This window comes from Neofelis nebulosa, chromosome 10 (genome assembly GCF_028018385.1).
Source record: "Neofelis nebulosa isolate mNeoNeb1 chromosome 10, mNeoNeb1.pri, whole genome shotgun sequence".
NCBI classification, from domain to species: Eukaryota; Metazoa; Chordata; class Mammalia; order Carnivora; family Felidae; genus Neofelis; species Neofelis nebulosa.
The window spans coordinates 55,568,190-55,583,947 of NC_080791.1; the positions used below are offsets into that span (position 1 = coordinate 55,568,190).

The following is a 15,758-nucleotide window of genomic DNA, read 5'->3' on the forward strand; positions in this document are numbered from 1 at the left end:
ATTAGCTTCTCATCTTTTCTGCAGGTTTCTTTCTCTTTTCACCATCTTTGTCCCCTGTATATTAAGCTTGATTCTGCCACTGGCTTGCTGGGCCTCAATTTTCTCCTCAGGAAAATAGAGGGAGGGTCGAATGTAGATTTTAAGGCCCTCCTGGCTTTGCCTTCTCCTACCTCCCATCTCTGCCGTCTCTCTTTTTGCTCCCTGTCTACTTAGCATATACTCTTTCCCTTCTGCCTCTGATTCTCTTAGAATTTCTCTTTCTCTTTCTGTGACTTTAGTCTTTGCTGTGACTCTGAATATCTACCTCCTATCTTAATTTTTCTTCCTTGAATCTATTTCTTTTTTTTTTAATGTTTTAAAATTTTATTTATTTATTTTTGAGAGAGACAGAGACAGCATGAGTGGGGAGGGGCAGAGAGAGGGAGGGAGAGGGAGAGAATTCCAAGCAGGCTCCACACTGTCAGCACAGAGCCCAATGTGGGACTCGAACCCGTGAAACTGTGAGATCACAACCTGAGCTGAAACCGAGTCAGATGCTCAACTGACTCAGCCACCCAGGCACCCCTCTTGAATCCATTTCTTTCTCCTTCTTCCTTTCTCTGTTTCTAGTGCTTCCAACTCTACAGTTAGAACTATAGACTCTGTCCCTCTCTGCCCTGCTCTCTGGCTTTCTACCTCTTCCTTGTCTGTGACAACTTTGTTCTGAATTCTGTTTCTCTTTCTGATCACTGATCCCCAGTTCCCTGCCCCACTTTGTTTTCTCAGCCTATTTCTGAACCAGTGTTTCTGGGTACCCCCCCCCCCCTTCCTTGTCCCTGCCCAGAGTCCCCTTTCCCATCCATGCCCTGGCCTGGGGCTGGGAGCTAGGTGCCACTGCCACGCGGCCCCTACCAGAGCCAGGCTCCTCCCTGTAATGGAAACAGCAGCTGTGAGGCTGGCCCCAGCGGGCATGTTGGGCCCTGTTGGCTGCCTTTGTCTCAAAGAAGGCTCATAAAGTCTCACACAGCACTCAGAGAGGACGTCCAATCCTGTCACAGCCCAGACCCAGATAGTGGGCATCGACTGCACAAGCAATCCCAAACTATATGCATGCACGCACATACACACACACACACACACACACACACACACACACAAGCACGGCTGGGCATGAGCACTGGCAGTCATTTCTCATCAGGAACTGCTGCTGGCACTCAAGTTCTTGTAAACAGTGTTTCCTCTCTTTGAAGTCTACTCTGGCCTTAATTGCAAGTTTCCAGTCCTTGGAATGTTCTCCTTGTAGGCATGGAGCAAGACTCAGTAGGGAGAGAGAATTCTGACTTATCCGAGGGTTAGGATCTGGCTTGATTACCATCAAACCCGCAGGGATTTCACCTTGCAGTCCGGACCTGTGCTTTCCAGAATCCAGACCTCACAGACATTTACTGAGCATCTCCCTACCCGTGCCAGGGGCACCTGCCACCCCACACAAGCCTCACGGCAGTCTCGGGAGGCAGGTGCAAATGTCCTCCGTTTCACGGGTGAGGAGGCTTAGGCTCCCAAGGTCACAGGCCCATCAGGAAGAGTTTTCAACCCCGTACAAGTCTAGCCTGCTCACTCTGTCCTCCACCCACTGTGACAACCCGAGGATGCGAATGTGGCAGTGGGAAGAGAAGCCAAGAGACCCTTCGAAGCAGACCTGGACGGATGGTTCTAGTCCTGGAGAAGACACAACAGAAATAAAGTCAGATCTGCTATCCCAGAAGCTGCCATGGTATTGTTGGATTTCTGACCCCAAAGGCTGGAGATCTGCATTTTAGGGGGGAAGGAGTGTGACCGTCAGGGCTGGGGACAAGCCACATCACATGTAGTGTGTCCTTAAAGGAAGCAAAAAGTGCCCAAGAGGTGGGTGGGCTGAGATGTCAAGGTGGGAAGCAGCAGGCTGCCTGTTTGGAGGCAGCTGCTGGTGGTCTTCTAGCACAGGGAAGAGTGGCCTCCTTCCCGACTGGCTGCCCAGGACCCCTTGATATGTAGCCACAGGGGGCTCCTTAGGCCTCCGTGGCCTAGTGTCTGCTTTGTGCATTCAGTTCTGTTCCCAGCTCATGGTTAGTTCTACAGACACCGTGCCAGACCTGCCTCGTCTAGGGTCCTGAGCCCATGGACAATAACTTGATAGCAATTCAGGCTGCAAAATCTCAGCCTCACGCCCTCCAGGGCGCTGGCAGGGGCCCATGTGACAAGCGTGGCTCACTTTCTCATCACATTGTGGGTTTTGGTCTTCTCGGTTCTCCCATCTGCTCCTCACCATTCGCTGCTGGCTCTTCGTCCACAGGCGGGTCTCCACCAAGCTGCCCTCTGTTGCTTCCGCGCTGCTCAATCAGTTTGCTGGAGATCGGGGTGAAACGGTGGTCCGCGGGCTGGATGTCCTGCACGCGCGTGAGGAGGGAGGGGCCGAGGTTGCCCAGGCCACAGGGTCCACTCCAAAGCGTTGTTCCCACCTCCTCAGGGGCTTCCGCCCTCCACTAGGCTGCAATCCTCCGCCTTCCCCACGAGCTTAGAACAGGGGCCCTGGCTTAGTGGTCCCGTCTCCTAGTATCAAAGATGGAGCTGGCACCGAGTGGGACATCAGAAAGTGTTGATGTCACGGGCGAATGAAGACGCGAGTCTCAACAAGCTGGATTCGCGAATAGGATGTGCCCAGAGGAGCTTTATCAGAAATGAATGCAAAGATCCCACTCGAGCCCGGGGAGTTCTGCCACCCGGGAAGACGCAGACCCTCCAGGTGGCGGAGGCTGGCGGCTCTCCCTGACGAGCAGCACTGGGGGCTCCTGAAACCCGAGTGGGTCCTGGGCCAGGTGTGGTCCCACCCAGCTCTACCCTGGCCCGCAGCACCTTGGCGGCTTCTAGATGCTGCCTTACGAGAAGAAGAAGGGCAAAACAAAGCATCCCTGCTCTGCCCTGGGGTCCTGTCCCAAAAAGGGAGGCCTATCCTGCGCAAGCCGCTTTCAGAAATAGCAGCACGGCAAGTGTGGACCATCTTCTTGCTCAAGACCAAGGCCACGGCCCAGGCTAGGGCACCGGCTTACCACTGGGAGCCCCCTTGCTGTTGTGTTCTGGCTGGACACTTCCTCAGCCTGGCAAGGCCGCTGGCTCCAGGGAAACATGGCATTGGTTTGCTGTTTATGTCTTTGAAGCCGTATAGAACCGGGCTTGGCTTTCTGCAGGGGACGGCCTGTTGACACAAGCCCAGTCTGAGGCAGGGTGAGCCAGGCCTGGTCCCTGCGATAAATCCCTGGCAGGGAGCAGGAGTGACCACAATACATAAAATAAATGCCAAAGGAAACACTCCTGAAATACCCGCTGAGATGGCAAATGCACACCCAGCTGCCAGAAGACGGGCAAGTCAAGTTCCACATGAAAGTCATAATTTCCCAGGGCACCTGGGTGGCTCAGTCAGTTGAGCATCTGCCTTTGGCTCAGGTCATTATCTTGTGGCTCGTGGGTTCGAGACCCACGTCCAGCTGGGCTTGCTGCTGTCAGCATGGAGCCCATTTCAGATCCCTTGTCCTCCTCTCTCTGCTCCTCCCCCACTTGCACTCTCCCCCCCAAAACATTTAAAACAAAATCTTAATTTCCCACATTAATGAAGTGCACCTGGAGCTCCTAGGCTGGCTGTGAGGGGGGATCAGGTATCTACTCATCATGACAGGGTGGGCTTCCTTACCTCAGTGTCTCCAAGAATCTCCCTAGCCTCTGAGCAGCTTCCCGCCCCCAAGTCTTCCACACTCACCTAGAACTGTCTCTATTCCCCAGAACGGCTTTTATCCTAATACAACTCTCTATTTTCATAGAAATCTCCTTAGGATCCTTAGAGACCACCTCGTACTTGCTGGGTGGCCTCAGGGAGGGCAGACAAACCTCTCTGAGGTTTGCGCATCCCCTAGAGTGCATCTCGTTTAATCCCCAGGGCCAGCCTAGAAGGTACACGTATTTTGTGTATCATGTTACAAAAGGGAACCCCTCCGGGGTGTGAGGTACTCCCCAAGGTCCCCCTTACGGGAGGTGGACTCCTGGGTCTGACTCTAGCCTGTGCTCTTTGCTCCTCGCCCTGCACCCCTATGGACTCTGATGTCCTTCCCTCCGTCGCCACCCTGTCAGGGCTGCCGACAATATGCGGGCCAGGCCCTCTGTGGGCTACAGTGCCCTCCTGCAGGGCCAAGAAAGGCTCCTCTGCCAATTGTTGGAGCCTTGGTGCCCTCTGCTGGATAAAGACTGAAATACCAGCCTGAGTCCACACCGGTACATTGTCTTTCGAAAGAACCCTTGTTTCTTCATCCATCCATCTGCGTCCATCCTTCCATTCACCCGCCCACCCCAGTTTTTCTGACGTCCTGCAGCATCACCCTCACTCCCAGGGGCCCCCTGAAGCACCCCCAGCTCGGGCTTTACACCTGGCTTTGCGTGGGCCTCAGTGACGAAGAGCAGGAGACGAGGAAGCCCCACACCGTGTGCCTCTTTCTTGCTTGTCACATCCATTGTATACTTCGTCCTCACGACAACCCTCAGGATTCCCTGAGGATACAATACAACACAACATACAACAATACGACACACACATATTATCTAGCTGATAAGTGCCAGGCAGGGTCTTGGGGACCCAGGAATGAACAAGACAGGGGAGGTGTGTCCTATCTCACAGGAGTGTAATGGCTAAATAGATTATCACATGCCAAGCACCTAGAACAGTTCTAAACATAACGTGCACTGGGTGTTGGCTATTGTCATTATCCTGACTGTTGGCTATTCATTGGTACTTTACGTTTGGTGATGCTTCTTGACTCTCCGGGGCTGATGAAGACGATGGGGGGCAGGATTGTTCTGTGGGCAGAGTGGAGAACAGGGACGCAGGTGTTGAGGCCAGAGGGAGGCTGGACAGAAGCCTTAACAGCCAAGCAGCCCCACATCAGGGCAGCTGGCCCAGGGACAGTGAGTGGTTCACCAGTGGACGTGTGCAAGCAGGGGTAGAGATACCACAGGGCGTTCCTTCCCTGTGTGAGAGGCACAGAGACCACTTACAGCTTCTTCCTCAGCTGAAGGCTTCCATTTCTCCAGGGGGAACAGATGGAGTGGACCCTAACGCTCCTGTAGAGAGCACTCCCTCCCAAGATGAAGAAGCACCAGGCCACCTCCTGCTAGCAACCCTGATGCCAGGCGACAAGCCCTCTGCTTGTGACTCAGTCTCCACCAGACCCTGGGAGACCAGTGAAGACCTTGCCAGCCTTCCCGGGAACTGCCTCCTGGTCCTAGACATGCCGCCACCCTTATAACTTGCTTCAGGCAAGCTGCCTGGCTGATGCCGCGTGCCACAGACACAAACCCTCCCTGCCGGCCTCTGCCCGAATTGCAGATTCACGAGCAACATAAATGGCTGTTGTCATGGTAAGACTTTAAGTGTGAGGGTGTTTCCCAGCAGTAGATAATTAGAGCGTCACACGGCACTGTGCTGGTCTCCCCAAGAATTCAGAGATCATATGCTTATAGCATGTATGGATGCGTCTTGCATAAGCCAGGTCACTTTGTACAAGTGATATACCTTTCCCGAATCCTGTAAAATGGGCACAACGATAGTAACATCTTGAAAGTGCAAACGTACTTTCAGCGGTAAGGTCTTGAAAGTGTATTCTGTGTGCCTCCCCCACCCCCATACCAGCCCCTTGTCTTCAGGGTAAGATTTAAACTACTGAACCTGGTGTTTGAGACCCTTTTTCATTCTGTCCCTCCAGCCTCATCCCCTGCCGTGTCCCCAGCCACAGCAAGTCTGCTGTTCTCACGTTCCCACGTCTCCAGACACTTGTCTATGCTGGTCCCACTGCTTCCAATGCCTTCCTCTCCTACCCTCCTGGAGGACTGCTGTGGACACCCAAGACCCGGCCGGTGACACCTCCTCCTGGAGCCCTCCTTGCCTCTGCCCAGGAAGTTGGTCCCCTCTTCTAAGCTCCGTGTGCACCTTGCACTTTCTTCTATCAGGGCTGTTATTGCCACGGGACTTTGTCTCTGGAAGCAGACAGCAGACCACGGCCCCATCAGGCATGGAGGCCATTTCTGATCACAGGGCTGGGCACTAAGGACAAACTAGTTAAAGACAGAGTTGGTCAGATGAGCCCTGGTGACAGCAGGGCCGGAAGGCTGTGGATCCTGGCAGACAGTGGGGTAGAATGTGTGGGGCCCTCACTGTGTGGGCCACAGTGAGCAGTGTTTCCTGAGGTCTCTGGATGCCCAGTGCGGGAGGTCCCAAGCCAGAAAGATGGACAGACTCCAGAAATAGCATCTTCCAGATGAGTGGAGATTTGGGCCCAGGCCAGCCCATGAGCGGTGTGTGTTGACCCTGACCTTCTTTCTAGGCACGCAGCCAACATCTGGATGTACCTGCCTCACTCTGGTCTCTGCACATCTGCTTGTGTCGCTCCTTTCTCCCAAGGTGCCCCCTGTGATCTGCTCCTGGGCAAACCTCTCCTTCTTCAAGGCCTGGAAGGACTAAAGCTGTCTGCTCCTGACTCTCTTTGGGGAAAAGTGGCTGCACTGGTGTCTTTCATCTGCCCACCCAGATCAAGTCTTTACCCCTATCCACCTCTTTGGGCTCCAGGGGGCTGGCCTGTATGCACAACGTCAGCAGGGTCTCTTACCCTCTAGATTCCTCCCTGTAGGATGCTGCAGTCTGGCTGTGCCCTTTCACCTTTCGAGGCAGCTAGCTGTCTTCTGGGCTCCAGAAAACTCTCTCCTCCCTCTTCTTTGGGTCTGGGGAGGCAACAGTTCTACCATTAGCCTCGAGTTACTGCAACACTCTTTAAGGCACCCCTATCCTCAGCTTTACAATAGGGATAATCTCCTTGCTGAGGCAAACAGGATGAGTTCACGGCCTCTGGTAGTGTCACTGTGGCTCAGATGAACATTAGTGGCAGCACGGGTTGCAGTGCAGGTTGGAAGACCAGTCGGCACACCAAGTGTCCTTGGCACTTGGCCCAGTGGCAACAATACTAGTCATAAAGACGGGGGAGACACCCGGTTTCTTCCTACAGCCCAAGAGAAAATACATAGGAAATAAATGAAAACTTACGGTCACATATTTGAGAAGATGCATGAGCCACGGGAGGCTTCCATGAGAGCTTGAAGGAACGAGCCTCTTAGGTCCTGTGACTACCAGAGAGATAGAGCAGGACCAAACCCAAGTTCTGGTGGTAAAGGCTGCAGAGTGACAGGATCCCCAGTCCAGGTGTCTTACATTGCACGTGGGGCACTAACAAGGAAGGAATGGCCATTGGGGAGACATGGTTGGGGCTGAGAATTTTTGACCTGCAAATTCCCCCAAACCTCCTTTGCCAGCCCCTCCCTCCACGTCAGAATGCACCCACTTCTCTGCACAAAAGCCTTTCGGAGGTCGAACCAGGAGGAGTCCTTCTGGAAGGTGATCCTTACGCTCCTGAAAACACACCCTCGTTGTTCTTCATGGCCCATAACTGGGGCTTAATCCCAGCATGGCATGGAGGAGAAATACAAAGCCTGTACCACAAGAAGATTGTCTATACAGTGAAATTCTTAGGAGACTTTGTCAAGGAGTGCCTGGGTGGCTCAGTCGGTTAAGTGTCCAACTTTGGCTCAGGTCATGATCTCACGGTTCGTGAGTTTGAGCTCCACATTGGGCTCTGCACTGACAGCTCAAGCCTGGAGCCTGCTTTAGATTCTCTGTCTCTCTTTCTCTCTGCCCCTCCCCTGCTGTCTCTGTCCCTCTCTCTCTCAAAAATAGATAAATAAACATTATATAAAAAGAAGACTTTGTCAATCTATATTGGCAGGAACCTGTGGGAGTGGATTACAAGGACATTAGACCCAGGGGAAGAATTATAAGGCTTGACAGGACCAAATGCCCTAGCCTGGGATTTGGGGTCTCATTTTTTCATTTGATCACCCAGGAGTGGTTTTAATTGTCTCTAGTTTGCCTAACTGAAATTTGAACACGATGATGATCTCACTGGTTGAGGTGGAAATGCCAGAACTTCCTTAGAATTCTGTGTAGGAAAGAGTCTAAAGTCTCAGGAAAGTAAACGTGTTGAAACAGATCTATTATACACAAGCTGCTCATACCCCTAGGAGAAGCTGGAGCACGCTCCCTTCACTAAAGTATGAGGAACTCACTCATGGCAGCAGGTGGTGGTGGCAGAGTGAACTCATATTCTGTTCTGTGAACAACTTCTATCCATTTAAGAAGCAGTTAATGACTTGCTCCTGGCCCTGGTAGAGATGGAAACAGACACATTACAGACACTCAGTGACTGTGCTACCAGAATTACAAGTGAACTGGGTGTTATCTGATGCACTGAACCCTAATATTGACATGCACAGAACCACTCCTTAATAAAATGGAGGTGGCAGACATGACCAAGCAGGTGGCTGAGGCTCCCATGGTACCTACTCCTGTTTCTGCCACTTCTCCCTCAACCCACACCCATGACCTTATTGGGAATTCCTTATTACCAGTTAGTGGAGGAGGAAAAAGTGGGCCTTGTTCAAGGGTGGATATCATGATACTCTGGCATTGGCCAGGAGTGGAAGCTACATTACAATCCCCAACCGAAGCTGGCTTTGAAATACAAGTGGTGAAGGGAAATCTCCCCAGTGGGCAGAACTTCAGAGGATCCCTCCGGTTGTCCATTTTGTGCAGAAGGAGAGATGGCCTGAGGTCTTAGTTCACTTTGACTCATGGGTAGTTGATAATGGGTCATCTGGATGGCCAAGGTCTTAGGCCATCCTAAGGATAGGAAAATTGGTGTGAATGAGGTATGTGGATGCATCTCTCAGAATAGGCACGGGGTGTGAATGCCCCATCAGAGGGGTATCTATGACAGAGGGAGTCTTCAATACTTAGGTGAACAAGATGAGCTGTGGCTATCAGTCAGCTGCTCTCCAGCCACCCCAAATGCTTGTTCAGTGGGCCCACATCCAGAATGGCCACAAGAACCAGAATGGAGGCTGCGTGTGGGTTCCATAACATGGACTTCCATGGTTCATCTGACTATTGCCACAGCTCAGTGCCCGGCCTGCCAACAGCAGAGACCACACCAAATGCACAGACTGGCACCATTTCCTTGGGGGGAGGGATCAGCCAGCTACCTGTTATATCAGATCTCTCCTCTCACAGAGGAGGCAACCCTTTTTTCTACTCGCAGAGATAGGAATAGAACTATGCATAGATTTGCTTTCCTTGCCCAGTGCTTTTGCCAGAATTGTTATTCCTGCATTTGCAGGAGTGCCCTATATTACCATAGTGTGTTCTACAACAATGATCTGACTAGGGGCACAGATGACTGCAGAGGAGCTGTAGCAGGTGGCTCACTGGTTTGGCTTCATCTCCCATCATCCAGAAGCATCTGGCTTGATGGACCTGTGGACTGGTCTGCTGAAGGTTCAGCTATAGAACGAGCTGGGAGACACTAGCTCGTACTCACAGGATGCAATATACGCTTTATACTAATGGCCAAGTGTGTGGTCTTCCTGTAGACAGAATGAGCAGTTTGGGAACCAAAAAATGAAGAGGAGTGGCCTCTCGCTGGAAGAGTGTTTGCTGCCACCTGTGCCCGATCTTGGACTTGGCAGTTTGGGGCTCCCTGTGTCTAGGAGAGGAACAGCTCCACCAGAGAATGCAGTAATTCATCTTAGGAATTGGAATTTGAAACTGCCCCTTGACCATTTCGAGATCTTCATGACCCTGAATCAACAGGCAGAGAAGGAAGTCACACTATATAAGCCAAAGCAATGGGTCCCCATTGCTATGAGGAAATGTCATTGTTGCCTCACAGTGGAGCAGGGAGGACTGTGACTGGCACCCAGGACATTAAAGGATGAGCCTGTCAGTCCTCCCTTGCCCAGAAGTCCCGGTCAATAATCCACGGAGCAACCCAGTAAAGAGCAGACCACTGAGGACTCAAGATTTTTTAAGAATGAGGGTTTGGATCCCTATACCAGGTGGAGAAGCCCCACGTGAGGTGCTGTAAGAGGATGAGGGGGACATAGAATAATGGCAAATGGAGACAGCTCTGATAAGCACTGTATTTTTGTGTTTTATTTTATTATTTTTTTAGAGAGAAGAAGAGAGAGCATGCGTGCTCCCGCACGTGAGTGGGAGAGGGGCAGAGAGAAAGAGAAAGAGAGAATCTCAAGCAGGCTGCACACCCAGCACGAGCCTGATGTGGGGCTCAATTTCACAACACTGAGATCATGACATGAGCCAAAATCAAGAGTCAGACGCTAAACAGACTGAGCCACCCAAGTGCCCCTGATTAAGCACTTTAGATGACCAATCAGCTATGGAGATGGGGACTATAGCAGCCACGCGTTATGTAATTTGCTTCTTTTGTGCCCACTTTGTTATATAAAGGACACTAGTAGTGACTAATGTTTTTTTTTTTACTGTTTATTTATTTATTTTTAAGAGAGGAGAGAGAGAGAGAGAGAGAGAGAGAGAGCATGAGCAGGGGAGGGGCAGAGAGAGAGAGAGAGGGGGAGACAGAGAAACCCAAGCGGGCCCTGCACAATCAGCACAGAGCCTAATGTGGGGCTCAAACTCATGCACCGTGAGATCATGACCTGAGCTGAAGTCAAGTGTTGGATGCTCAAAAACTGAGCCCCCCAGGAGCCCCATGACTAATGTGTTAGTCTCAAGTGGTTGCAAGGTGAATTGACAGTACCTTGTTAATATGGTAGCCGATGAGACTTTGCACGTCTGTCTTAGGGACAAGACTTCGCTGGATGAAAGACAGGAGTGAATGCTGAGAGGCAAAGGGGTGGACTGTGCCACATACCTTCTCCTTGCCTGCCAGGTGATCTCCTCCCCTCGCCTACTCTGACCTGGGAGGCTGGCTTGCGTGGGAAACACCATCAAACCTCTATGCCTGCCGGCTTCTGCTTGGGTTTGACCAAGGAGAGACCTGGAGGATCAAGAAGAGTGAGATCAAGATATTTGTTTCCATTGCTGCTTCCATGCAGGATTGTCTTGGGTTGGCTGTATCCCTCAACCAAAGGTCATTGCCCCCATCAAGGCAGCCTTCTCTCATAACTTTACTCTTCCCAGGTCTGGTAACTGTGCCCTCCCTTCCCTTTGGGGCCAAGAATGGTAGCAGCTCTGCTGCTGCTAACCCCAGTTTATAGCACAAGCTCTACATCCTTCTGTTAATAATTCTTTGGTAAATAAATCCTCCCGGGATTATCCTAATTTGCATGTGCCTCTGCTTCTAGCTGAGATCCTGACTGCCATAATCTTCTTTCTTTAAACATCCCCCTTTCCTGTTTCAAGGGCACTGAACACTTTCTGTTTTGAATCATGTGATCTGTATCTGCATCTAGTCAGTGCTCGGTAATGGTGATGATAGTGATTATTATTAGTAATGTTCATCATCTACCTAATGCTTTAACACTCACTCATAGCTTCCCAGTGAGGTAGATATCATAATAGTATCACTGTTTATTGATAAGGAAATTGAAGCTCAGAGAAGCTAAGTGACTTGCTTAGGGTCACTCAGAGAGTATTGTGGTTGAGGATTATAACTGAAGTCTGTGGAGCTCAGAGTTCCCTCATGGTTACTGTGCCAGGATGGGTTTATCTACTCTGAGATAGGAACTGTTTGTTCCTTCCATCCAAATACTGTCCCCAGTGATTGTTTATGTCCCCACGTGTCTAAAAGTAAATCTTCGTTCTCTTGGAGCAAATCATCTTGTTGTCTTTGTTACATAGCAGGTACCCTGCGTTGGAAAATCCTAGCAAGTCTGTATCTACCATCAGAACTTTAGTATGAGAATGACCTTCATGTGACCTTCCTAAGAGATTTTAGACTACAGAACAAGGTCCTGCCCGGAGTATGGCAGGGAGTAAGAGGGAGATGATAGAAATTAGGGATGGAGTGTGGAGGGAAGGAAAGAAGATGGTTCTGGCTCTCCCCTTAGCAAAGTCATAAAGCAGATGATTACAATTTTCATAGGGAAGCTTGGGTTCTGGTTCTAGCCCTGACCCAGCTTGCTGTGGAATGAACTCTCCAAGGCTGTCAGTTTCTTTCACTATTATATGCCTAAGGTATAGTTCTAAGGTAGCCTTCACAGCGCCTACCTCCCAGTATTTGTGCCCTTGTATAACATCTCCATGTGAATGTGACTGGACCCGTGACTTCCTTTGAACCAATAGAATATAGTAAAGAATACGGTATGGTGTTACTCTGTTGATTAGGTTGTATTAGATTATGTTAGGTTTTTTAAGACTCTTGCTAGCAGACTCATTACTGGCTTTGAAGCGGCAAGCTCTCATGAATCCGACAGCCAATAATCTGAATGATTTTGGAAGCAGATCCTTCCCTAGTTGAGCCTCCAGATGAAAACTCAGCCTTGACCAATGTCCTGATTGTGGCCTGTGAGACCCTAACCTGGAGTCCTGCTAAGCTGCACCCACACCTATGACCCACAGAAACTGAGATAATACACATGTGTTGTTTTAAGTCACTAAGTTTGTGGTAACTTATCATACAACATAGAAAACTAACACAATGCATGATTTTTCAAAACGCTGGTTGTATTTTTAAAAACTATTATACTGAATGCTAAAAATGATTTGGTGAAAGTTGTATACCTACATTGTTAATTGGTATGAACACTATTTTCTCTTATTATGAAAGTTTTTTTTTTTTTTAATTTTTTTAACGTTTATTTATTTTTGGGACAGAGAGAGACAGAGCATGAACGGGGGAGGGGCAGAGAGAGAGGGAGACACAGAATCGGAAACAGGCTCCAGGCTCTGAGCCATCAGCCCAGAGCCCGACGCGGGGCTCGAAATCATGGACTGCGAGATCGTGACCTGAGCTGAAGTCGGACGCTTAACCGACTGAGCCACCCAGGTGCCCCTGAAAGTTCTAAAACACAAGCAAAAGTAGGAAGAAAAGTTACAATGAACCCAAGTACAACCATAGCCTAGATTCAAAAATTAAGATCTTTTCATATTTCATTCATCACTCGCCTTTTGTATAATTTCAAAACAGATCCCAGACATCATGTCATTTCCCTCTACATAATTCAAGTATGCAGAGTTGAAAACAAATGACAAATTTCTTTACATAACCACCTTGCCATTATTTCACCTAAAAATCTTGAGAATAACCATGTATCAGCTAATGCTCAGGCAATATGCAAATGTCTCCAATTATCTAAAGAATATCTTGGCATTAATACATTACAATATGAAGCAATATGTAACATACCTTAAAGGTGTTGTTATTCTTTGATCTAGTATGGTTATTCCTGAGAGTTTATCATAAAGAAAAAATTTAAAAGATGATAAAAGCGTGATATCTATTAAAGAATTATTCATAATGGTGGGAAATTGCAAGCAACTCAGATATATAGTATATAGATCAGGATACACCCTGGAAAACAGAGTCCTCATCAGTACTTTCACAAGTGGGAAGTTGGAGTGGGAGAGTGATTGAAAAGGTGTTGGGATATTAAGCAGTTCAGAGATTGGCAACAGCAGGAAGTCTCTTCTACCCCTGGTGGGGGAGGGACAAAAAGAAGAAGGAGGTGGTAGTACTTAAGCCCAGACATTGGAGCCACATCAGGAGGGGTGTTTGATGAGGCTAGGACCAGAGAGGAGACACAGCTATCATTGGGACACCTTCCACATGTTGGGGGGGGTGTGTCTCCTGGCTTCTATTTTTCTCCTTGCCTCCAGTCTCCTGCCAGGGTCTCCTATTGGCTAAATCCAGCCAGAAAACAGTGGCAAGGGATGCTGGGAATGAAGTTTTCAGGATCAGCCCTCCTTGGGACAGAGGTCCCTCCCTAGTCTCCCAATTAGGAGCCCAGTCAGGTTTGGGAAGGTCAGGGAATGGAACTGAGAGAGCAAACAGGCATAAGTCTGGCACAAAAACAAAGGCCCTAAAATCCGTCCAGGACAAGATTAAGGCCAAAAATACCCCCAAAAAAAGGGGCACCTGGGTGGCTCAATCAGTTAAACGTGTGACTTCAGCTCAGGTCATGATCTGGCAGTTCATGAGCTTGAGCCCTGCGTCGGGCTCTGTCCTGACAGTTCAGAGCCTGGAGCCTGTTTCAGATTCTGTGTCCCCCTCTCTCTCTCTGCCCCTCCCTTGCCCATGCTCTGCCTCTCTCTCTCAAAAATAAATAAACATAAAACAAAACAAAACAAAATAAAATATCCAAAAAAAGATAATTACTAACTTGTGACACATCCACCCGGTGTGTTCCTTGACCATTGAAATTATAAATTATAAACATGAAGATTGTGCAGCAGTATAGAAAATACTTATACTGAATTATAATACATTATTACCCCCCTTTACCTTTCTTTTTTTATATCACCTATCACTTTCTAAAATAAAAAATAAACCTAATTATTATGTTTCTTTTTGGTTGAATACCCATGCTAGAAAGTTCACTCTTGAAGGGGAAAGCAATTTTGCTTTTTTGGTTCGTTGATGTATCTTAAGTGGGCAGTGCCTTTATTCATGTTAGCATGAATAAAGTGATGTGAAGAAAGCAAAATACAACACGCATTTTGCAAGGTTGTTGCAAGGGTTAAATTAGTTGAGATGTATAGTTACTAGCACATAGTAAATACTTACTGTACTTAGTAACGGTTAATTTCACCCAGGTTGGAGAAAGCAGACGGAGAAGGAAGAGCTGAATATCCAGGGGACTGTGGTATCTATCTCCACAAAAGGCTTCACCCCAAAAAGGAAGATAGAAAAAACACCATTAGAATCCCAAAGAATCAATGTGGCGCGATGAGCAGAAATAGTTGGCCCTGCCACTTACTAGCTCTGTGCCCTTGGTCAGATGACCTAACCTCTCTGGGTAGTGTACTTTCCTTATCGATAAAATTGGAATAACAATAATACTGGATTTTCAGTAATGCTGGTTTCTTTAGTGTTTGCCCATCCTTCCTTCCTCCAGGGAGAACAAGCCTGGCCTGGAGCTGTCCGGAGTGCTGAAGACATCCTCCCTCCCTCAGCTCCTTTCTCCTTCCTTCTCTCCTTCCTTTCCCTGCTTGGCTCCCCAGAGCCCTACCATCTGAACAGATCGAATTTTCCAAGCGAACAGATCGAATTTTCCAAGTGGCTTCTTCAAGCCCCTGTTGGGGACAGGAAGGGAATGAGCCATATATGAAGCACTCCCTGGGCAGGAGTCCCAGGAAGCTGACAGGCAGCAGGAGTGTTAACTGTAGGGGCTGTGGTGGGAATGAGGAATCTCCAGGCTAGAGTCTTCTTGGAGGGCTTGACATCTGAGGACACTGGTGCAGCAACCTTAGGACCTGCAAAGAGTCAGCCCCAATGAGACAGCATGGCAGGTGGGTCATCGGGGAGCCTGTCCTGAACGAAGGCAAGAAATCGGGTTGGGAGGTCAGCAGGATGACCTTTGGCTACAGGAGCTGAAGAGGTCCCAGCTCTAACAGAAATCCTCCGCTCTCCTTCCTTGGGTTCCTATTACCGTTTTAATTTTGCTCGTTTGTCTGTTAACGTAACCACAGGCATTTTCATCTTTTTGGGTCAGGATACTATGAGTTGACTAATTCCATGAGCCTGGCTCTATGAGCCAAGCACCCTGTGCCTCATCATCGGCATCCATCTCCTAGAGCCTAAAAATACAAACGGTTGGGGCGCCTGGGTGGCGCAGTCGGTTAAGCGTCCGACTTCAGCCAGGTCACGATCTCGCGGTCCGTGAGTTCGAGCCCCGCG

At 49.3% G+C, this 15,758-nt stretch overlaps 1 protein-coding gene across 1 annotated transcript in view; it reads left to right on the forward strand.

Moving 5' to 3' along the window:
- Positions 1 to 1,628: 1,628 nt before the first annotated feature.
- The window catches only part of LOC131486568 (guanylate cyclase D-like), a 52,454-nt gene continuing 38,324 nt past the window's right edge, over positions 1,629 to 15,758 (forward strand). Inside the window, exons 1-2 of the mRNA XM_058686483.1 lie at positions 1,629 to 1,753; positions 2,312 to 2,415. Of these exons, the coding sequence (XP_058542466.1) occupies positions 1,629 to 1,753; positions 2,312 to 2,415 (229 nt within the window). The remainder of the gene's footprint in view (positions 1,754 to 2,311; positions 2,416 to 15,758) is intronic.